Raw genomic sequence first — 26178 nt, forward strand, 5'->3', positions numbered from 1 at the left:
TATACTAGCTGAATGAGATCATATGCAATATAAACCGAATTGCTTATGATCACTAAGTTCAATCAAGCACCGACTAATAACACTATTCACTGCTAAATAATACAATGCAAAAGTCTGCATCCTCCCATCTGATGTAAAGCCAGTACAAAGGGATCTGTTGATGTTTGCTTGATCCTCATGTTAGGGTAAAACAGTGGATAGGAGAAATAGCAAGGTACCATGTTTCTCATGCAGACCAAACACATCACCATCTTCATAACCTAAACCATTGCTTACAACAGAGACCTGGTTTCTATAGTGCTCAGAACATTCTATATTGCCACTATCATAACACTGTTCCCAAGAGATGTGCAGGGGTACCGATATTGCTTACATATTCTTACTTCCACTGACAACATCAGAATCTGAACTCAAAAGATTAAGAGAGTCAAAGGAACAATGGCTATATGTCCTCCCAAATTGAGATATCATCCTACTCCCAATCATGAATTCTAACAAAGCAATTAATAAACACCATTACGCCTTTCCAAGAAATGTGCAGGGGTACTAACATTGCTTAAACATTCTTACTTCCACTGAGAACGCAGAATCTGCACTCAAAACTTTAAGCGAGCCAAAGGAACTATAGCTGTATGTCCTCCCTAACAGAGATATCTTCCTATTCCCAATCGTGAATTAACAAACCAACCAAAAACACCATCATATCCTATATTACCACCATCATAGCACCTCTCCCAAGAGATGTTCAGGTGTATTGACATTGCTCACACATTCTTATTTCCACTGAGAACATCAGAATCTGCACACAAAAGTTTAAGGGAATCGAACGAACTGTGGCTATATCTTCCCAAATAGAGATATCTTCCTAATCCCAGTCATATATTCTAACAAAGCAATGAATGAACAGAGGTGCCCTTAATATCACCATAATTCAAGATGCATTGTTTACAAAGAGTAAAAATAAGTCTCAAAAAGGAATACAATATAGTTCCTGATGTTGAACCTCATATTATAAATTGGGAAGCCCTGATTGAATCTATCACTTACGATATTTATGACAGGTTTTTCCTTGATTAAATCTGTCACTTAGACATTTGTGATGGATTTGCCCCAGGTCAAATGTCTAACCCTAGCCAAAACTGTCAATCTTTGCCAATTACTTTAAGGCTGATCATTATGCTAGTTGTCGTTAGTGTTTGACAATTATTTTATGACTTATGATATTGGTCTGAATTTTAATGGTAATTAGAATCTGCATATCAGGCAGTTATGGGATAGTGACCAATCTTGGGCTCCTTGTACCTAGCTATGATGTTAGCGGTCTGAATTTTTATGATAGTTTAAATCTCAGTATCGGATAGTAATGGGATAGTGCCTGTTTTGGGATAACTACTTCTCTGATATTAGTATACTACTCTACTCAGCTTTTAGGTGAAAAACTGCAATGTTATTTTTGATGATATAATATTGGTCCCTTTTTGCCCTTTTTGAGAACACAATAAATAGAAATTCTGTTTTGTCAAGCATGGCATGGTCTAGATGCAAAGAGGAATTGTTGCCCTTACAGTGACCCATGTTGAAACCTGTATGGGAGTCAAAAGGTTTATTAAGATCAATGGTGCAATCTCCTACAGTTGCTCAGTCCAAAGATGTCCTAATCTTAATGTTGCATCAACACATTCCAACATGTCTTCTAAAGTTCTAAGTCAATAGGTGTTCTTAACTTAGTAATGCTTCTACTGTTTCCAGATGATGGATCTCTGAGTGTGATCTGAAACATCGATGCAAAAACACAAACAGTTAAATCCAAAATCATTCTTACAGTAACTTCATGGACTGTGGAAAACTCATGCCTAAAAGTGAAGTGAGTGTTAGCTACCAGGCAATTTAAAAATTACACGCTAAAAACAAGCAATTCCATTTTAACTAACCATAGGATCTTTGAGCTGGGCCAACAAGAAGGCATTTATGTTCAAACTCAAATTGTGTCTGGATGATTCAATTCATTTGATTTGTTTGTGAAGTCAGAAACTCACTTAAGAACAATCTGTGGTATCTGACCAATATGTTATTCTTTATTACCATTTCTATAGATCATAGAGCTGAAGTATTTGAATTGAATTGTATAAAATCCTCCAAAATCAACTATTTTTATTTTATAGATAATGCAATTAAAGTTCCACAATCACTTCAAGACGATGGTAGCCCCCCTCCAATTGCCCTACTATTCTAATGGGGAAGCAGGGTGGGAGGAAATATAAAGAACCAATTGTCTTGCTCCGGAATCCCCCCATCTCCAACCTATACCACCATAACCAATCTTGATCCATTCACACCTGCCCAAGCAGACCATCCCTACGAGATAGAGAGAAGGGACCGGCTTGAGTCAAGCATCCATCCATTTGTCATGACCTCTCCCTACTGAGATGAAGCCCTTCTTTATGCCATTTCCATAGTATCAAAGTAAATGAATAAAGGTATGACTATATTACATATAAATATAGTCATCACAATATGTGGGTCCAGGACAGTTGGGTCCTCATCACTGTACTGAAGTTCCCTGGCCACTACAATTTTATGAACTAAATATCATGCATTCTCCCAAGAGCAACAATAGTTAGTAAGATGCTGATGGTAATAATAATAGACAAGGCCTAGTTCTTTCTTATATTGCCAGTTGCTGCTCTGCTTCTGAAGCTATTTGCACGTGATCATATTAACTGATGTCCCATTTCATATTGGTAAGTTAGTTGCCAATATCAGCATCTTGAGAAATATGGCATTTAATGTTCATGTTACTATCACTAGATGAAATGAAATTATATAAATATCAACAAATGACCTAACTAGATCAACAGGACCTGACATGCATGCATTTACAATAGAAAATGTGATAGGGTAGAAAAACCTTGGGATCTGAAAATTAACTTAAAGCTAGAACATGAGAACAATGTAGACATGTATCAATTCCTAGGAGGTAAACCCCAGCAGTTAAACCTCAAAAATGTTCATTATCTGTTTAGGAGTTTGTAGTGTAGGAGTAAAGACTAATTTGCACCTCTCTAATAATAGAGGTGCAATTGATAATTGAAATCCTGCAGGCTTCTTCCTCAGACTACATGGATTTTTGACTCCATGAAATGCTTTCATTCTCTAAAAACAGTTGTTTACAAGGCATCATTCACACCCTAAGGTGGACACATTATAATCCTCCCTCTCTCTAGCACTAACATTAGCAGCGGTTTTGGTGTCATTCCTAGTGGGCCTTCTGTAGGTTGTTGTCACAGCTTATTGAATACTGTGGCATTTCCCTCTGATGGGATCTTGTGGCACACTAATAATCTCTTTCTGATGGTTTGGGAGGCAGTAGACTGACAGGATGTATCTCCAACTTCCAAGTTAGCAAATTATAAATTGACAAAATTCGTTTAGCCCATATAATAATATAACAATGTCCTATGTTGTGGTGTAATGGTTGAAAATGGCAGATTCTTCATATGATACAAGTTATAACCAACGAATGCCAATAAGATAGCCCATGACTTGAAGAAAATGTGCCCATTTAGTAGCCCCATGTCCACAACCGGCACCTGTTCCTCCACAAATCACGCTAGGACCATTCCTAGTTATCATAAAACATAAGAAAATAATAATACTGGCAGTGATATCAAAAAAGCATTCATAATAAAACTAAAACTAACGACATCAATAACAATAATAATAGCATGTCACAATAAGTGTTTTAGCAGTGTATCAAATTAAGTGATGATATATTGGAATTCAACAACAAAGTTTTGAGTCAGTCTTCATTGACCCATATACCATGAGTAAAAGTTCACAAGAACTCATCTCTTATGACCATGAATGATTCACTTAATAAGCATTGCATCTAGATGGTGCTAATCCTCAAAGGTCATTCACCCTTGTTTTATACTCATTGCACATAGGTGATGCACATAAGGGTCAAGCATAGGGAATTCCCCAAGAGTCAGCGAATGATTTGCCTTATGAACCATCATCAACCTCTATTTCATTAGTGGACTAGCAGTTCACAAGAACTTGTCTCTCATGACCAAAAATGGTCCACTTAACACTCTTTGCATCTAGGTGATATTCAAAGGACTGAAACACAAGGAATTCCTGAAAGATCACCCATCTCAATACTACTCCAGCTCAAGCATGCTAACCATAGAGTTTCCACCACAATTAAATCTACTAAGCTTACTACCTGATTTACAAAACATTACTTTCATGAAAATGAATGAGTTAGGGAGCCTTACAATGAATGTTTCATATGACACAATACTTGCTGAAGGTTTTGCAAATGGGACAGCAAGCTAAAAGGGTTTGATTGTGGGGGAAACCCCATAGGTGCACTTCAACCAAAGTAGTTATAAAATAGATGACCTCCCAATAAGTCTCAGTACTTCACCTTTGTGAGCATCACCTACATGCATTATATACTAAATGGACCCGCTCATGACCATAAGAAATGGGTTCTTGTATTGCATTACTTATAAAATATAGGTCAACAAAAGTTGACTCAAAAAGATGCCAATGAATCTTAATAAATCATTGCATAAGACATGAAAATAAATGAAGGAACTTTATTCAAAGTTTTATAAATGGTACGGTACATTAAGAGGGTGCATTATGGGGAAAACCCATAGTTAGGTGCACTTAAATCAGAGTAGTTCTTGGATGGCTAATATTCCAGGAATTAGCATCACCTGCATGTAGTGCATGCTAAATGGGCCATTTATAGCCCTAAGAAATGAGTTCTTGTGAAACATTTACTTATGAAAATATGGGTCAACAAAAATTGACTCGACTATGTAGTTCAATCCTATGAAATCATCGCATAATATTAGTAGTAGTTTTTGGATTATCTGCTTATAATGAGGACTCGAATGCTGGGGGGATTTGAGCTCAAACGGCATGCCAAACAAAGCATCGGTGCCTCTTTTGAATACTAGTTGTACTTAACAGAAAATGACCTTATAATTAAATCTTCTACTTTAGTCTGAAGGAAATTCAACCTGCTAATTTTTTTATTCGATTTCCCGGACTGAAAATGGAGGGAGCGAAGAACTTTTCAAAAAATTAAGATTTTTGAAGACCGAAACAACTGTGTATATAAAGTTTTTAAACCTGTGAAAAAAAGCCTGAAAATAAGTAAAGCACGGTAACATTCATAGCCATAATATCAAACCCTGACATCTGCAATTTATTGCTGAAAGTAGCACATGCAACGAAACCTAAAAAAGAGGAAAAGCGAACTGGAATGTTATAGTATCAGTCAAGTGTGGTGAGTACTATAAATTTACTTACATTGTTCAAAGAAGGTATATAATTGAGAGCAGTTCGGGTTACCCTGTTTATCAGAACAAAATTTTATGCATGAAGGCGCCAAATATTAGTGGCTTCCTAGAGAAGAACGGGCAATTTCTTTACTTTTCCAATTGAAAATTTTAGATTATGCAAATTTTGCTTCCCTCCACCGCCTAATAGGCGTGGGTGTTTCTTCAGCTTTCCTTTTTTTTTAAATAAAAAATAAAAAGAAATTTTTTTCATTTAATTGGTTGCTTTGGGGTTTCCTCTTTGGAGGTCACCGGGTATAAGAAAGAAAAAGGAAAGAATAGAAGATAAGATTTTGAATTAAATGGTTTTAATAACTTTATGAGATCGAGCGATCTAAGGGATCAAGAGAGCCAACATTAATCCACTTTCGTATTTCTTTTCATGTTGACTCTTCTATTATGTATCTTGATTAAAAAACTTGCCATAGTGTGAAGTCTGGTCTCCTCAAAAATCTCATTCAAACTTTTCACCTATAAAACACTTCCAAACCGATTGCAAATCAATTCAACTAGGTCAAAGATAGTATATGGGATAGCAAAGCCTTCTCTTTTGCATTGTGAAGTACAATCTTTTGCAATTTAGTTTAATAACAAGTTCTCGCATTCTTCATCATCGCCTTGCAAATGAAATGGACAAAATTACAAAAGTCATTTTGATCAAATGGGTTGTCCCATAGACGATTGTTAGTCTCATGGACGTTAAATTTATTTATTTCTTTATTTCTTCATTGAATAAATCTTGTAAAGAAGTCATCGTTGAATTCTTAATATAGCCAACCCTAATGTTATTATACACCTTGCAATCTAAAGTAAAGTGGTTTTCAATTTCCACGACCCCCATCCTGCACGAGATACAAATCATCTTTCCAATCCTCTTTTGGCCTTTTTGAACTCTTTGTTTCACACCAAAGACAATGAGTAATCTTTAGTTGAGTAATGAGAATCTTTGACCTTCGAGGGATATTGGCCTCTATATAGGCCTTTTGGGAAATGAAAGGCCTTTGAGTAATGAGGAACCTATGCATTAGTGTAGAGAAATAATTGTTTCATATATTAAGGTAAAATTTATTTGGTAGTTATTTTTATAAAGTAAATTGAGATAATAATTTAAATGGTCAAAATGGAGAAAGATTATATGATTTAAAGTGTAAGGTTGAATTCGATCACTTCAACTAACAAAAATATTGTAATACAAAATTAGAAACAATAAACTTGAACTAAATTGACTATAATGGATTTGTGACAAATTAATCTAATATTTATAAGGCCTTGGACTAAATCATACCCCCAGTTCTATCTTTGGACACTTTCCTTTCGCATATCTAGTCCACTATTTATTTAACCTTTAGGATCTATAAAACAAGTTTTCTATGATTGTGCTTGTGCTTGAGAAGTTAATGGTGTTCAAAAGCATCTTTGGGTATACTATAGGTAGAGGATAGACTATTAACTTCCTTAATAGTAGTCAAGTCTTGTGAATGATGTAAAAAGATTGAAAAGGCACCAAACAAATAGTAGAAATGTCAATGTACTAAGCCTAAGTTGAGATTGTGACTAAGTCTTAGTTCTTCTACAAATAAATGTGAATTAAAGATGCTAAAAATTTAACATTCAAAAACCCTATTATATTGCCCTGAAATACAGAACCTAAACACATGACTCAAGACCTTTAGCACCCTAGTAGAGGTTTAACAATCATATTCCTCAAAATTCAACTTAAAAAGTAGGAGATTTGGATTTTAATTTAAGAGGATTGGATTGCATGCATAATTCTTTCTAGGAGACAAAACCATGTGAGCAAGTTAGTTCAGGGAGGTGAAAACCCTAGAAAATTGGCTAGTATTGGTTTGGAGTGATGGATTTAGCAAAAGAGAATGAGGATTCAAAATTATGGTTAGATAGTGCACCATGAGAGATAAATTTGGTGCGAAGACCCTGCAATATTGGTATTCACGCAAAGTGGTGTAAAACGAATGGGTGAAGGTATAAGGTATACACTTGTATCCTGTACATGTAGATAAAATGTTCAAAATGTAATGATTTAGTTTTTAGTGTATAACCTTTTTTTAAAAATAATTTTTGTTAGTTAATTAGTTTTATAGGGTTAAATTGTGTGTTTCATTACGTCTCATGTGTGAGATTAAATTAAATAGTTATATTCCAAAAATACAAATTCATTAAGTCATATATAAATGGTTAGTTATAGAATTTAAACTCCCAAAAGTATACAACTAAACATAAGTTTCACAGAGTCACGGGTAGACCAATAACTAGAGATCCAATACCTTCAAGAAACATAAATCTAGAAAACACTACTTGTATCTAATGCTTATAAAGACACCATGTATTTACATCTATTTTCTCATTTCAAAAAAAAATATTATTAAATTCTTTAATTGTATTTTTTCTTCTTTCTTTCATCTTCTTTCTTTCCAACTAGCATAAGAAAGGTCATGACTAGAAATAAAGACAGATTTGACAAGGCCAAGTCTCCTCGTCATTAAAATAAAAGTCACTACCTTTTTGATAGCTTGAAGAACAACTACGTGAAGAGTGGATCCTACCCACCTTAGGAGCCCTATCACCATCTCCATCAACAATGATACTTTTGACCTAAAATATTCATAGTGAAAATTCCCTTATTTGGTAGCCATTAAATTATATTCATTTAGGCTCTACACTATGTAACTTCATTTATGATATCCAACCTTACTTCTTACTACACAAATTTTGTCTCTTTGGTGTATTTCATTATAAAACAATTTACAAAAGAATATCAGTTCTTCACTCCCATCATGCATGATTTGGTTCTCTTAACGCATCTTATATTTCATCTATATTGCCCTAGCTGGCACACCCAAGTCAAAACTTGATAAAACATTTTTTTCTTAGAATAAGAACAAAATGTTGAAGATGTGACCACAACATCTTGCACTTGATCAATAACACGTGCACGAGTGTCATGTGAATCACAGCAAAATAAGGAAAATAATGACACAAATAACCTCACCATTAATATAAGAAAGGTGGAACCAACAAAAGACTTAGTCATCATGGGATATATCCACCATAATGGACCTATGAGAGAGATATGACACCTAAACAATGATTGATTACAACCCCATGATTGTTCTCTCGCAACATGGAATTAGGATAGGATGAGAGAATCATCAACCCCAAATATGCACATGTAAGAACTCTTACAACACCCACAAAAATATACACAGACAATAGAGTGACTAGGAGCTAACAACACTCAATTAGATGACAAACTACCAAATTCTGGAATGGAAGGAGTAAGAAGAGAGTACATTCACTTTAAATCCACTCAACAACAACCTTATATAACACTAAACACAAGGACCAACCTTCACAGGACGTTGCCTAACCAAGGGGTACAAACCTCCCACCAATTAGAACAAGAATGGGTCACTTGCAACAAATATATGCTTTCCAAGGCAAGGAGAGCCATAAATCTTTATATATGATACTTGTGGATGAAACAATACGGGAATACTCTTAAGGTGAGTGTGAAAAGCTTTCATAGAAAGGGTTTTCTAAAGAAGTGATTGAAAGATCCTTCAAATGATGAACCAAGGAAAATAGAGCACTTGAGGACACCAACGCCTAGATGAGACAATAGCAATCAAATAGGACACCAAGGATAGTACTCGTGTGTCATACTCTAGCATTGGAGCCCTATTTTAGTGTTAGAACTTGGTTCTAGCATTGGAGTCCAGTCCTAGCACTAGAGTCTTTATCACACGTCACAATCTTGGGTAATTGTTGGCATACTAACTAGTGAGAAAAATCAAGCTAAGTTTTGCTCCCTAGGTCATGTAAAATGCCTTGGGACTACCTAGGAAATCACATGACAAAATTTGAACCTAGGAACATTAAAAGTGTCTTGAGTCAAAATTGGGATTCTATCTCCTAGGCATAAAACACCTATTATGTGCATTTTGTAGGGGTATTATGACCTCCTCAAGGCTCCAAAATATTGGCTTGAGAAAATAATATAGGGGGGAGGTGGATTCAACACTTTCATCAACTTACATGATCACACAGGGGAACCCAAAATGGTCCTAAGACGAGTCAATTCCCTAAGAAGGGATCCCTACAAATTGAATAGCCACTAAAGACTTACAACATACCATTGAATAATTTTCTAAACATGTTATTAATTTCAAAACCCTGTTGAATATGAATAATTTCATTTTAAAACCAAAAGCATGAAAGCATAAAAAACATACATTATGCATACATGTCTAACTCCATTGTCAAGGCACATAACAAGATACATCACCGATGCCACTTAGGTGGAATAATACAATTCATCCCATCAAGCGAGGTATAACAATGTACAATCACATTATAGAACTCGGGGACTCAAATATCATTTATAACCAAGTACATCATATATACAAAGTTAATAAAACATGAAGGAACATTTACCAATTTGATGTCATCTTCAATTCCATCCACAATATTTGTTCCCTAATGGTGGTTTTTGTGTCACCAACCTCTTGGAATCCACTCCTACCATGCCACGAGATGGTCATAATCCCAAACACGCTCACATAATACACATGCAAGTAGGCTTTGACTCACACTATACACAAAGCATACACACACATGCACGTTATGCAAGATTGCCACAAACAACCTCATAAGAGGGATCCAAATACAATCCTCATTGGTGACAAACACCAATGGAATAACCAAGTTACTCACTTTATGCACACTCACTAATAGGAAAAAATAGGAAATCATCAAAGGCAACTCAAGGCCAAAGAGGACTAGATCCTAGAGAGGGGTTAGGGAGTGGCATCGCAATAGCCTCAAGACTCGGTTAATTGAAATTGAGCACACGTCTAACAATAGATGAGGTTGCTCAACCATACAAGTCCCAATGCTCCCAAGTAGACATGTCTTCCACACTCATTCTAAGCCTTTACAAGTGGTCCAAGCATGACAAAGCATCATTGTCCTGGTTCATTTTAATTCCCATGTGCTTCATCAGTTATCACTAATTACAAGATTTGTGAGATATCCCAGCGACCCTTTTGTGCTTCAACAAACATTAGAAGCCACTCTCATACTTCTCTCGAATACCTACATCTTAGATTCAGCATGTTCATCAAAATTTGAATGCGGCATAAAAATTAATTCATAAACTCGACTCGATAAAAAATTTCACAACATCGTAAAATGCATAAAATAAATTATCATTATGAAGACCTTAAAATCCCCCATTCCAAAACATTTGAAATCCAGATTTTACTTTTCCGACCATAAACCAACAAATACAAATAACACCATTAAAATAGCTTGAAATTTTACATTTTTCAAAAATCAAAATGTTAAAAGAAAATGAAGAGCACCCTTTTCGCTTAAAATGTGAACAACAATCATTTCCAACTATCAATTTCATTTATCGGACGTTTTTAAAACTTGGGCATCATGAGGCCTCAAATTGGACAAAATTGAAATGTTCATGAACAATTAATTCCTATTCAAATTCTAAAGCTTTAAAATGTAAGGTAAAAGATCCTATGCTCCTCTAATATTAAGAATAGTATGAGATCACAAAACGAATAAACAAAAGGGAGAAACTAACAATTACGTCAATTTTGTTTGCATAAAAATATCACGTATAACTTGCAAAAATTCATGTGAGAGAATGAATTCACACATTCCAAGCACTTCCCAAATGCACCCAAAATTCAAATTTTAAAAAATGGCAAGGAGAGGGTTTTGAGAGCCCATTTTCTAAAAAGAAAAACAATTGCAAATAATGATTTTTTCCCCTTTTGAGCCCCATTTCACTTTCCATTATTTTATTGAATTCAAAAGATCAATTTAAAATTATTCAAATCCATTTAACCCAATGCACTCTTTTGTAATTTAAAACCAAATTAAACATTTTAACCCGTTCTAATTTCACAATCTAAATTACAAATAAATCACATCTAATCACAACTCATAAGATAGTTTTTTTTCTTTTTTTAAATATGAAATTTAAAAAACCATTTAAATCACACCTTCATTAGTATTTCATGACGTATAAGGATTTGAAATCACTCTTGATTCAAAATCGAGCTAACAATGATTAAATATGTATAAATCATACGCAAGTCGAATACAATCGGGTATAGCAAGGAAGGATGACCTAATGTGACATCTCTTATATAACCATCGCTGAAGAATAACTTGGACCCATGTAGCAAATTGTGAAATAACCCTATACATGTAACCACTCAACACACATGTCAAGGTACTTGCTCAATGTATGTATAGCTAAAGCATAACATAATCATTCAATGGGGTATAAAATTATAAACATGTAAATGAATGGGTCAAAACATCATATAAAACACACCTATAATCATGGCAATAATAAACTAAAACATGAATAACATTACACGCATTCATGAACTAAAGTATTTGAATAACCTATGCATATAAATATACAAAACACCAACAACTGCCATGTTAAGGAACCACGTCTCAAAACATGAAGGTAGTCAAAACACACCAATCACAACAAAAAAAAGAGCCATGGTCAAGGGTATTATGATTCCCTAGGGGGATTATCATTCCAAAGCAACCACCGGAGGCTATGGGGACCACATCCATACAACTGTAGGGCATTGATTAATTAAGGGTTGGCCCCTACTATTTGCCATAGATAGTTGGGCGGGGGGGAATGACATGTTACATATAGAATTGAGCCCTACTATTCTATGGGGGTCTAGCCAAATAGTGAGTGGTGCATAGGGAATAATTGTTGTAGGCATGTTACGTCTAGAATTGTTATCCCCAGAACCAACTAACTAACCAACTAACTAACTAACTAACTAACTACAATGGGAACTAAAATTAGGCCCTCCCACCCTTATGCTAGATTATTCTAGTGGGCTAATTAATTTACTGATTAATTAACACCACCTCTCCCACCCATCCCGATTTTAGGATGTTCTGGAAGTCCAATCTTTATGCAACTATAGAACAACCGATCTGATCGACAAAAAAGGGGGGCCCACCTCCCACTCCCTCCCCAATCACCACTCTCCCCTCCCAATGCCCGGGCATCCATCCAATGCATTCCGATACAGTAGGCATTGAATTGATTGAACCTACAATGGCATCTACCTCCACTAGAATCTCTCCTCCCACCCCCCCTACTATTTGAAGGGGCCTAAAAATAATAAAATTGAACATCGATATTCACTCAAATTAATTAGCACAATTATGGCCTATGCATCCCTTGATACATTGTCAAAGAATGATGTCAAGATCCAAACATCTCAAGGCTATAGATGGGTAGGCATTACATCCTCCTCCACTAAGATTAGGTGTACTCCTAGAAGCTTGGAAAAAGAAAGGATAGGGTACACCTAGTACTTGATCCTTCAAACACAATGAAAATTATTGGACTCACCTCTTGACTATCACTAAGTTTAGGCATGAACACACAAAACACACATCTCTCAAGGTGCACAATCAAATCGACCTCTAGCCACTAAATGTCCACAACCTTAGAGATCACAACACTACTTCATCCAACAACCATTGTAGTTAAGGGCAAGGACCATTATAATGTCAAACAATTCACAAGCCAGTAAAGGCCTATTCAAGATTGACATAATTGCTATGAAACCACATCTAGAAACTAACTTAGCCAAGGAAGAGGCACTTAATCCATCAAAACCCATAACTCCAAGTGAGTAACAACTACAAGATTTTCCTTCCTATGGTCTTGTACCAAGGCCTTAACCTCGAAGATAGAACCCAAAATCTAGAGAAAAACCATCCCATAAGGCCAGAGGAAACAATACCTCATTACTATGCTCTCCAAGAGCATTCCTCACTTATAATTGTGGTACATTTCACGAGGTCCTCCCTTGAAACCACTTGAAAAAGTGAGTATTTGCTTAACCCACAATTCTCTCAATACAAAATTGGGCACAACTTAGGGTTTCTTAGAAGTAAGAATCCAAGTTATCACCTCTGCAAAGAATAAACACTCTCACAAGCTAGGATTAGCAAACCCCAAAACTTAGAAGGAAGCAACAAAGGAGGCAACTAAATGCTGAGCAGAGAGGCAAAAATCACATTTACATCACAAAACTGCTCAACTATGTCTTGCCTAAGGGTTAAACACCCAACAAGACTATGAAAACATGATCAAGAAGAAAACACACAACTAATGCAAGCCTCAAACACTAAGTACTCCATAAGTGAGAATTCATAAGATAGACAATTCATCCTTGTAGAACTACATCCTCTTCCAACACTACATTAGGAACACCACAAAACTAACAAGGAGGTGCACTTAAAACTACCAAAACAACCTCAAATGACAGCATAATAATGAATATGCATATAGATATTGTGTATGGTGAAAATGGATAACAATAACAACAATATTGAAAGGCTAAAATGAATCCAACCACTAAACCCTAGCCTAACAATGAACAAAGATCCACCATAACATATGAAGATAACCTAAGACAATGCAAAATAACTCAAAATCACAAAGATTATACCATCACATGTCCAATAGGGTTTTGATCTCCATTCTTCCTATCTCCATTGATCTTGCTTGATATATTTGCTCTCAGATTTTTATATGCACAAGAGCTCAACAAAGAACGGAATGTGGTTGTAAGTGGAATTGTAGTGTAGCCAAGTACTCCAAAATCAGTCATTAGTCATTAGTCATTAGGCTGAGTGATTAGGGTTTGATAATGAAGGAAGCATCTCCTTATATAGAAGACACTATATGAAATGGAGGGATAAGATTGAGAGGTGTAAAAAGGAGGTCGGCTATGATTAGAGGGTAGGTAAAAGAAATAATAAAATAATGAGAGGGGTAGGTAGTGTATGAATTAAGAGATGAATGACATGTGTCATGTGTAGAAAAAGATAATGAATTAATTAAATAAATAAAGATTTATTTAATTAATAGAAGAAATAAGACAATTAAATAAATAAAATATTTATTTAATTTAGGAAAGGGATAATTTAAATAAATAAATGTATTTATTTAAATGAGAAATAAGGCTAGAAGAGGATAAATGAATGAATTAAATAAATAAAAATTTATTTAATTAATAGAAGAATTAGGCTTAGATAATTAAATAAATAAAATATTTATTTAATTAGACATGACAATTTTGAGTGTCTACAGATATAATACAATTACACCAATAATATGTATTATATTGGTGTAATTTGGAATTGGGATGTCAATCAAGATAATAAAACCACTAATAAGCCAAATTAGCCAACACATCGAAAGAGAGGTGAATCCAATAGATCTAGCCACAATCTAAATAGGAAAAGGTTTTAAATTCTAATTAGATTCACTGGTTATTGATAGTCACCCTCTTTCTTGGTTGAAATTGGAAGGTAATTGGTCAAAAACAGACTGCTATAGATATCCCACGAAGCCACAAACTAAGATCTAGGCAAAAGAAGATGTTTAGAACCTGTTCCCAGAAGTTCGACATGATTTTTCAAGACTGGGTAGTACAAATTCACCCTGGTTCTCTGAATTTCACTTTGTCAAAAGTCGAACTTGTTCATCGCCATAAACTCTATTGGAATCCTCGAGTACAACTCCTGAGCCTGTTCCATGCACACAAAAAGAGGGGAAAGATGTTATGGATATGGGTTTTCTTTAGGTCAAACCCCAAATTGGGAGTTAACCTTGAAATTGAAATGGAAACTATAACAAGATGCTTTATTTTTTAGGGAAAGGCTAGATCTAAAACAAAATGCTTGTAATTAAAATGTATACCTCGATGACGTTTCGTTTGGATCCTCATGCAAGGGTTTTAATATGTCTTGTAGAATGTCTTCATAAAAAGTTGATCATGGATGCCATCTTGAATGCTTGATCTTGACTTTACTTCTTCTCCAATGCTTGATGAATGCTTAATTGCTTGCCCACTTGAATTGAGTTTATGATTAGGATCATAGAGTTGTTTGATTAGGTTCGCTAGGTTTTCAAATGAGAGGGTTAGACTACCTGTATACTTGACTAGTTGAAAATTAATTGAATTTCTAAAGTAGGCCAACACGAGATCGAATTTCCCTCTCATTTGAGATGACCGTTGTGAGGACCAAAAATGGGTCCTAATTGAGAATACCAAGGCGCCTAGTGCCCTAGTCTTGACAATTAGGACTCAAGCTTGGAGGGAAGGTAGGGAAGAAGGTGGAAAATGCAAAGTTTGTAGGTGGTGTGAGCAAAATCAGAACAGGCATCAGGCATCGAAAGCCAAAGCATCAAGGTGAGGTCTAAGTTGTTGTGCCTATTTTTTAAAGTTCCATATCAACTCTTTTATTTCCTTTTCCAGATGCCCTCAAGTTTCTATTTATGTCAATTGTCATTATGTGAGCCTATCTTAAATTTTGAGGGCTCTTTCCCCTCAAAAGGTAGCCTAGTTTTGAATTAGACACTCCACGATAAAGAACAAGGCACGTATGATCATTTTTACTTACTTGGGGAGGCACTTTTCTCTTTTTCATTACAAACCTATTATTGAAACAAGTAACCACTTAGTTAATCCATTTATTGATGGTAGTGAGCTCATGGATTACAAAATTTGGATCCACTCTATCATTGTATAATAATTTGAAAACTCTCATGAACTCATCCCATGAGTCTATGCTACTATCTGATAAACTTAAATACGATTATTTGGCACTCTCTTCTAGTGGATTCATGAACAATTTCATCACGAAATCTTCATTCTCAAATTCATACTCATCCATGATATCAATAAAGTTTCTTAAGAGGTCCCCAACAAGAACAACATTGTTACCTTGAAATTTTGGCACATTTCCTCTAATCTCATTTGGAATAGGATTAGGATAACCAAAATTCCATAAAGTTACAACTATTTATATCTTTCTGATACTAATGACTATCTCATTGGGAAAAATATGCGATCTTGTCTTTTGGGATTAATACCCATATTTTCTATTATATTTTTTTGCTAGGGGTTCGGCTAGTTTCATTGCAAATCTAGTACCTAATGATTTGGAATAACACATGCATGATTCTAATTTACATTTCATTTTCGAGGAATGTTGTGATTCAAATTTTGCTTTAGAGAAGCATTTTGATTTTTGTTTATTTATTGAGTCTGTTGAGAAAATTGAGGCAATTGTTTAATGCAATTTATGTTTTTATCTTACACTATCTTTGTTTGAGGTTGTCAATAAGATCTATGTCCTAATCAAAGTCCATTTAACTACAATCGTTCTCTAACAAAAAACCTAGATCAACATCATGGAAAATGGTTTCTGCCTCTTCATTAGTTCCTTGAAATGAAGCATGATAAGTGTTATATTGATTTCTCATTTGATTCCTTAGACGTGAGGGTAGAGGTAAATTAATGTTTGCATTTTCAATATGTAAATTATAGGATGCATCTATATCTTTTGTATCAATACGTGTCTCAATCCTAGGTCCATCATAATCAGTGTAAAGAATCTCCCACTATTTGTGATTTTCATGTGGGAAATATGAACCTTGCGTTGGGAATAAAAACAAAGATCTTATTCCCTCACTATTTCCACATCCATTATTTGCTTCACTGGGGAGTTAATAACAAGGTTCCACTTGAGTCCAAAAGGAGAGATGAACACTTTGATTAATCATTCCCTTTTTGAAGGTTGTGTTTGATATGATATGAATTGATATGAATATGCAATGTTTGGGTAAAATGATAGGAAATCAACAACATGAACAACATAAATAGAAAGATGCAGAATTGGAAATCCATGCAAAAGTATAGATTTAGGAATGAGATGTAGAGGGAAACCTGTAGTTACAATTTGGATTAAAAGTGTTGGACTACGGAGATAGGCACCGTAGTTTGAAGGTGTCTTCATCAATAGAAAGATTTGGATTTTGGACTAGGTGGCTTTGTACACCTTTCCCTCAAAAAATTAACCTAAAAGTGTCATACATGTGAGTTAATCAACATAGTCCATGGGTTTTCATTTATTCGAAGTCTAGGACTCTCCATCTCAGTCTGCTCTACATAATTTTGCAATTTTTTGATGGTATGATAAAAGAATAAGTATCCGGTAGAATACTGAGAGGGGGGGGTGAATCAGTATATTAAAAAACTGATACAAAGTTCCCAAACTCAAACTCAATCACACAAAGTAAACATATCTCAGTCAAGATCAATATTCATAAGAATACTTGACATCAACTGGTTTAACTGTTATGACAACTTAACAATAAACAACTTCAGTCTTGTAAACATCAACAATGGTTAATCATAACTCAACATGTTCATCTTTCAATGCTTCTACTTATCATGCCTTATCAGAAGTTAACCAAATCAACAAATAATATCATAACCACAAAAGCATTCACCACTTGACACAAATGTTTATACGTGGAAAACCCAAATAGGTAAAAACCATGGTGAGATGGGACTCACAAGGATAGCTATTTGAAATCTTTTGAAGTTCACCCTGTTAGGAGCCAAGCTTGTTAAAGCTTTATAATACGTCCTGTTAAGAACTAATTCCGGTTAGGAATCACCCGGTTAAGGGATTTACAAATATGCCTTGATGAAAAGCACAATATCCTGTTAGGAGTAACCTCACTGGAGGATTTGAGAATCCAAGCTAATGGACCACCTTGTTAGAGGATTTAATGAGTAACCAAGCTTGTTAGAGCTTACCCGGTTAAGGGATTTCACCACTGCTGTAATTGTTAGAAAACAAGAAGTTTTCTTGATCTGTCTAAGTAGCACTACATTTGTTTGATCAGATCCTTCTAAGCTTCAAGCTGCCTTCACTCAAAGTGCAGATCCATTCACCGGTTAAGCAACTACACACTCAACAGGTTTCAATCAATCTTGCCAACAACCTTTACAAATAACTTCATCGACCTAAAATACAAATCAATTAGGTCGGTAACACAACCAAAAACCTAATTCTCATCATCAAGATTACAAACAAGTTGGTACAATCTTCACTGTTAGAAATCATGACAATATGCAAAATGCCAACAAACTCAACGTGCCAACACTTTCAACTATTGAATATACACTCTCACATATGAAAGATGGGAAAAATGGTTGTGTTGTATAGGGGCTTGCCTAAGTCAAACCCCATATTGTTGTTCCCACCTCCAAAACAACAACAATGATAGTTTTCTTTTTTCTTTTAGTATGATTGTGTATGTTTTTTTGCATTCTTGACATTTGTGATCCAATCCCAATACTTTCATTTGACTATTGGAAGTTGGCCTAAATTAGGAAATAACTTGAGAACCTTCTATAAGGCAATCATTTATCATTCACGAAAAATCTTGCAATTCAATTCCAAGTTCTAAAGATCAAGAATTCATATTCATTCAAGATCATATTTGAGTACAAAGAGTGACAACTTACAACTTACCTTCAAGTATAATTTCATGATGGATTATGTTATAATTTTTCATGTTATTGCATCTCCACTTGGAGGACTTGTCTAAAGAGAATTGCATAACCGTCGTTATCATTACTAAGGTATAATCTTATCAATTCAACATTTCAATTATGATTTAGCCATTGACGCAATTATACCCAGAAAGAACAACTAACTACATTATGGATTGTATAAAATTGATATCTCTGAACAACAATGATGTAATAGGAGAGATTACCGTTGGTAAGGCAGAGGTATCGACCTAGACCTAGTGCTCCTCACTATAATACCATACCAAGTGGTCCATATACAAGCTATAATTATATCCATCCTTCATATGAACACATCTATGATCAATACCATCCATATATGCATTATATCCCTCCTCCTCTGTTCGATGGCTCAAGCATGAGACTGGCTCAAAGAGAAAAGACACCACCCAAGAATGACTTGCAACAACAGATAAAGGACTTACAAAGGCAAATGGCAGACATGAATACACCAAAGCAACAATACACAATGAGAGACACATGTCCTTACCCATTTGATAGAAGCATTCCAATGCCTCCATTCCCTCCATATTTTGTAACACCAAAGTTTGATAAATACAAAGGCAAAGGGGATCCTAAGGCACACATAAGACAAATTTTCACAACTTGAATTGAGGTAGCAATAGAAGAAACATACTTAATGATATTGTTTTCAAAAACATTAGGTGAACAAGCTATAGAATGGCTCTCCCAACTTCCACCTGGAATTAAGTCATGGGGTGATCTAGTAGAGAATTTCATACAACATTGAAATAGATGTGTCGGCATCCACCTTATGCAATACTAAGCAGAAACATGGGGAATATTTTGCTTCATTTTTACAATGATGGAGAGATCTTGCTAGTCCATGCTCTTGTGTTATACCACAAAAAAAAATGGTAGAAATGTTCACTCAAAACTTTAACAAGGATATTGGATATGAGCTAAGAAAAGCATGTTTGTCTACCTTCAAAGAGGTTATTGAGAAAGGAATGGCGATAGAAAAAGTCCTTATTGAACAAGGTATCATCAAGATATTCAAAGAAAATAAAGAGGAATCAAATGGGAAAGACAAACCCCACTTTTGGAACAAGGATAAGAACACAGTCAATGACGGGGTAGTAGACGCAAATATTGTGAAACCTAAGATAACTTTCCCTAGTACAAGCTCTCCTAGCTCGAATGATCAAGTGAAAAATCAAAGGCAATCAAAACCTCGAAGAAAATACACCCCATTGGGAGAACTAATTGAAACAACATTCAAGAAGTTAGTGGCAAACAAGCTCATAAAACTACCAGATAATCCACCATATGAGCCAAAAGTGAAACCAAATTGGTAGAATGATGATGAATATTGTGAATATCACAAGAGTAAAGGGCATTTAACTAGCAACTGCCACAGATTGAATAATATCATACAGGATCTCATTGACAGAGGTGACATAGAAGTGGATGGTTACACCTCCAATGAAGAGCATGTGATGTTCAAGGAGCCATTTCCTAAACATGACAAGGGAAAAGCCAAAAATACCGATAATCAAGCTAATTATACAAAGATGCCCTATGGCTATGATTCCACTATTAATCATATCTCAATAGATAATCATGTTTCTGCTATCATCATAAAGGACAAAGCTCTTGAGAGTTCTACCCAAAGGAGCAAAGTTGTTTTAAAAGGCATTGGACCATCTTCGTCATCTTCTAAAAATGAAACCTTCAGATGTAATGTCACAACCTGTCATATCATCAATATGTCAAGTTCCCACACAATGGAGTTGAAGTGAGCATCAAAGGTGATCTGAATCCATTCATAAATTGCAATAACCTATGAGAAAGATCAGAACTAACAATCCCAGTCAATCAAGAAGCAACTCCATCATCAACGTATGTGGATCCAAAATCCTTAAAATGTTCTAAATTAAAGCAAGGAGAGCTCAAAGAAAAATTTAAGGTTAAAGACATGGGTTGTGGTGAGTATATCTTTCATGTTGATCTACTCTCACTATCTCCTAAGGCATTTAGTCGACAATAACACCCTGCAAACAATTTACAATATCAAGGAATTGGGTGCGAACCACCTAGTGTTACGGCTACTAAGTCTGAATGCAAATCTCCTCTAGTGGTGCAAGCAACTCTTGATATCAATAGTCCTAAGAGTGGTTCCAGCGAAGAATCTATTGAGTGGATCACCAGCCCTCTTGAGAACTCACGTAGCTTTACAATTTCATCTATTCATTCCATTTCCACTTTGTTCCTAGACTTGGATCAACAAGAATCGCAAAAGCCCATACTTATTGGAGATAAAAAATCAAGCTATGAAAAGAAAAATCTAAAAGTCAAAAATAAAGAAAAGGCCTTTAGTCCAAATCAAAATCAAAAGCTATTGGACTCTGCAATAATCAAAGTCAACGATAAAAATCCTATGAAGAAAAAAGAGCAAGAGTTGATCTCCCCTAATACCAAAATAACCGAGGGCAAAATTTCTACAATTTTAAGTCCAAAAGCATACTTGTTGATCCTTAGTCTCCATCACAGTATCCTACTTTCACTTATTTTCACGATCATAAGCCTTCATCACTCATCCACTTGTTCTGCACATCCTTTCCCTTTTGGCGATACATCACATCAATGGACCTTTAATGGATATTCCTCTAAGGACTTTGTTGTCAGGGATGCCCCAACTTCTTTGGGTGGCACACATACAAGCCTGTGTAGTCCACACGTTAGTAATTCTATCTCAGTTCCTTTATCAAGGAAGACAATCACTCGAGCTACACATCATTCAGTCAAGGAACAATGCAGTTAAAATTATAAGGTAAAGCCTCGCACATTTGAGGTGGGTGACCTAGTTCTCAGAGAAAATTCTAAGAATAAACAAGACAGAGAGAAGAAGGACAAGTTCAAACCAAATTGGCTTGGTCCTTACGTCATCACAACAGTCTTGTAAAGCGGAAAAATCGAACCCTAGTTGTTCTCCCCTCCCCAACTCCAAGGAGAGAGAAGGGAGGTCACTAGGGTTGATGGTTTTCACTTAGGAGAGACTTTACATTCAAAAGAGGGGTTGAAACCCACAAGATCCAATCCCACACAATGCAGGATTGGATTCTAAATGAGTTTCAAGGGTTAAGACATCAAGGATACCCTCTTTTGTAAAGAATGTAGATAGAATGATTGAACTAGGAATGCATGTAAAGTAGGAAAGATTCACTTATAAACAGAGATAGGGATACGGGATGAAGTTGCGGACCTAGAACTAGCAGTAAAATGTCGAGACGGCACTGTTCTGCAAATTTGAGCGAAAGTTGATGGGACGATGGCGCCTGGTGTGCACACAATCCTCCGAAAAATCCGCGAAACGAAGGGGGATCTGTTCGTCTCTGCACAAGGATTCCAGATCTTCAATTACAGCTGCGTAACCTACACACAGAAAAGAGAGGACGATTGGGGGGTTAGGGATTAGGGGTTTGCCTTTAGGTCAAACCCCGATTTTGGAATTAACCAAGAAATGAGAATGCTGTAAATGTAAATGTTTTTAATGTAAACAAGTACTGATACCTTGTTGTAAGAATGTTTGTATTCTTACATGCGAAGGTGTAATGTATGTAGTATGTTGTATGTTGTATGTGATCTCCTCTTCAATGGTTGAATCCTTGTCTTGAATGCAACACTTAGCCTTGAATGGAGACTTAGAATGCTCAATTGCTTGAAGGAATGCTTGAATGCTTGAATGTTTGAATATCGCTTCCGCATCTTCCTCTTGCTTATTTCCTTCCTCCCTTTCTAGGAGAGGAAAAGTAGTTTATATACTTGTCAATTAGGGTTGAGAGACTGATTTTCCCGACCTTAGGCCGACTTAGAAATAATATTTTCCAATTTGCAAACTTAAAGACCCGATGCCCAACAAGAGACCGGGCCCAAAATAGGGCTAGGGACCAGGGCGTTGGGCGCCATGGTCCCACCTCCCGGGGCAGTAGGGTGCAAGGAGGGATCAGGCCAAGGTGCAGAAAAATGCAGTTTTTGGTGTCACAAGCAGGTTTCGGGGTCTCCATTCAGGTTCAACGTTGCGTCGCCATCGTGAAGACCCAAATGCAGTCGAAATTGCAAGTGTTGCAATTTTAGGACGCTACAAGTCTATGGGTCAAGTGCATATCAGCTCTCAACACCAGATGGAGAACCTTTGGAAGATCCAATCAACAACATGCACCTTCGTAGGTTTTACACATAGCTCTTTAGAATATCCTAATTCAAAAATACAAAAAAAAAACTCATAAAAAAAAATCATTACTCGGTGAAAACCTGGCAAACAGGTGCCCTGTGACATAAATTTTTTTAAAAAAAATTTGAAAAAAGTAAAGAGAAATAAATTCGTCCAATGGTGAAAACCACTTCAGTGGAGCCCTGGGCAAGTACCATGGTGAAAACTGAGTTATCGACACCATTTGTAGAGACATTGCTCCTCCCTCCTTCAGGATTCAATCCCATCCTTTCACTTTTGCACACACTCACAGCCTATCCATCCATAATAAAATTACCGATTCCCATCATGGCTTGTTATTGATCTACCTAAGATTGGTTAGCCATTCATAATAACCCTTCCATTTTAACCCTTTCCTTCCATAATAAATTAGGTCCAATCTGCAATTGGGGCAAAATCCTAAGTCTAGTGGTGGAAGTGGTATCTTGAGCATCGCATGTTCTGAGGAGCGTCATCTTTTCATTCCACCTTCTTTTCGCGCACACTCTGTAATAAAAGAAGTCATTTGCATCGCCAATCTGCAATAAAGTTCCATTCTTCTTCATAATAAAGTATCAATTTCATAGATTCAGTCAGTTTTAGATGAGACACAAGCAACAGTGGGCTTTCAACAAATCAAATCTTTCACCAAACTTTTGCAACAACATTATTTTTCAGTATAATCGGTCCTTTATTAGGATAACAACATTGTGACCAAATCAAAAATGTTAGCATATGTGGCAAGAAACACAAATAACTTGAATATTTCATTGTGTGTCGGTGTGAAGTCTTGGTTATCTTTTGGTGACATGTCTTTTAGCTTTTATGGGATGTCTCTGACTAGACATTATATCTCCAGGATGTCTTTGACTAGAAAGGTGAGGATGGGATATGTTCACTTATTATTTTGTTATCTGTGGATTGTCTCTCGGTAATGCTATGACTTGTCCAGGGATATGAGGACGCTGCGAGTCTAGTATGCACTGGGGCATCCTTGTTTGCGACTGTCTGATCTCCATGCAAACGGGTACAATGACTTTCTGGGTCGAACCTATTCCTCGATTGTCATAACCTATTTGTCATAATAAAGCTCAATGATGATAAAACACAAGAAGAACTTTCACTTCCATATCTTCTACCTTCCATCCCTCTTTCGTGATTGACCTGCATCATCCTTCCTTGAGTCCATGTAGCCCGCTATCACATGACTGAGTATAATGACATGCAAAAAATATCTATATTTCATGTAGTTTCCACTTGCATCATCACATGATACCATATCTCATTTCATACATACATATAGATATCACAATCACATCACATCTTGCATGTATCATTGACTAGTATCTTCATCTTCATATAAAACATAAAAGAACAAAAATATATTGCATTTCATCATGTACATATTTGCATCCATATCACAAGTATCATAACATCGTCATAAAGCATATAGAAACATAAACACATATAACACATGCATATAGTTGCCGCAAGGATGGATCATCTCATCTCATATATATCAAAATAATAAAGTGTCATGATACAATGATGTCAAAATTTCATATGGCTACAAAATCACCCAAAGGTGTCTACATCATCATACAAAAACTGATACAAAATGGGATCCAAGAGAGCTATGATCGAATCTAAGCTCCCGAAGGACCAACCCCTGGATCATCTCATATGTCCCCTCTTGTAGACCCTGTGGGACCATCTTTTCACCAAAAGTAGTTAACAATCTTATTTTTGCCCAAATCTCAGGCATAATGTATCTCAATCCCATCACCTTGATCGTGGCGTGGTCCTTGACAGACAAATCTGTTTGTAACTGTTGTGTCATAGGAAATCGCTCTCTAGACTCGATCTAGGGTAAGTACTCCTACATCCAACCAAATCAATCGTGTCAATCCTAGTGGTACTCATGTTCATCACATAGTGTTGCTTATCTTATCCTATCCTAGCATAGTGGTACCTATGTCCATCACATGGTGTCGCCCACCAGGCTCTATCCTAGAGCTTATGTCTATCACATGGTGCTGCATCCTAGTGTATATGTTTGTCACCTTGCACTATATCCTATTTTGCTAGAGCACTTGCTGGATTTTATCAATTCGATGACTTATCCTACACTTAGCTTAGCAAACCTACCTATTTTAGGGCACCTATTGAGTGAATCCTCTCAGCAACTTATCCAATTGGCAATGCATGTTTATCACAAAATTATCAAATCTAGCCTTGTTTTTCAGTTGTCTTCCCTAGGGCACCAGTTGGGTGAATCCTCTCAGCAACTTATCCAATTGATAGTGTATGTTTATCACAAAACTATCAGTTTTGGCCTTTTAAGACATATACATGATTTTGTTGATTCCTCTCAGAGTCAATCTTTTCCTGCGTGACATTGTCACCCTATCTTGTCAATCCTTTCTAGACTTTATTTCTTATCGAGAGACTGTCTGCAACCCTTTTAGTCATTTTCATCCAATCTCTCAAGGGGGCATATCATTCCCATCATGGGGTAACTTTGTATCAGTTTATCTTATCTTCTTTGAGCCAACGCGGCAAGTTGCATTGTCTCAAAGAGGGGAAAAATGTAGACACCTAAAATTGTTCTGTCTAATTAAATAAATATTTTTATTTATTTAATTATTATATCCTAAGTCTTCTATTAATTAAATAAATATTTATTTAATTCATTCATTCATTTATCATCTTCTAAGGCTTTCCTCTTTTAAATAAATACTTTTATTTATTTAAATTGTCCTTTTTCTAAATTAAATAAATATTTTATTTATTTAATTGATCTCATTTCCTCTATTAATTAAATAAATATTTATTTATTTAATTAATTCATTAGCCTTTTCTACCCATGACACATGACATTCATCTCTTAATTCTTCTCTTATCTACCCCCTTTATCATTTTTATTATTTCTTCTACCTACCCTCTAATCCTAGCCAACCATTTATCTTTATACCTCTTAATCTTATCCCTCCATTTCCTACAATGTCTTATATATAAGAGGATACTCTCCTTCATTATTAACCCTAATGAGTACCCTAATCAGCTAATGAGCACACTAATCATGCAATCAAGCCTTTTATCAACC

At 35.7% G+C, this 26178-nt stretch overlaps 1 protein-coding gene across 3 annotated transcripts in view; it reads right to left on the reverse strand.

The window, feature by feature from the left end:
* LOC131053573 (double-strand break repair protein MRE11) overlaps positions 1-5512 on the reverse strand; it is a 103958-nt gene extending 98446 nt beyond the window's left edge. The window contains exon 1 of one of the 3 annotated variants that reach the window (XM_057988197.2): positions 5332-5512. Coding sequence is in view for 2 of the 3 variants with exons in the window: in XM_057988196.2 (XP_057844179.1) it covers positions 5152-5192 (41 nt within the window). In the remaining variant the exon portion in view is untranslated. Of the gene's footprint in view, positions 1-5151; positions 5256-5331 lie in introns of those variants that run through there. The other 2 variants (XM_057988199.2, XM_057988196.2) reach the window with 2 other exon arrangements.
* Between the last annotated feature and the right edge of the window lie 20666 nt (positions 5513-26178).

Source organism: Cryptomeria japonica, chromosome 4 (assembly GCF_030272615.1).
Source record: "Cryptomeria japonica chromosome 4, Sugi_1.0, whole genome shotgun sequence".
Classification (NCBI taxonomy): domain Eukaryota; kingdom Viridiplantae; phylum Streptophyta; class Pinopsida; order Cupressales; family Cupressaceae; genus Cryptomeria; species Cryptomeria japonica.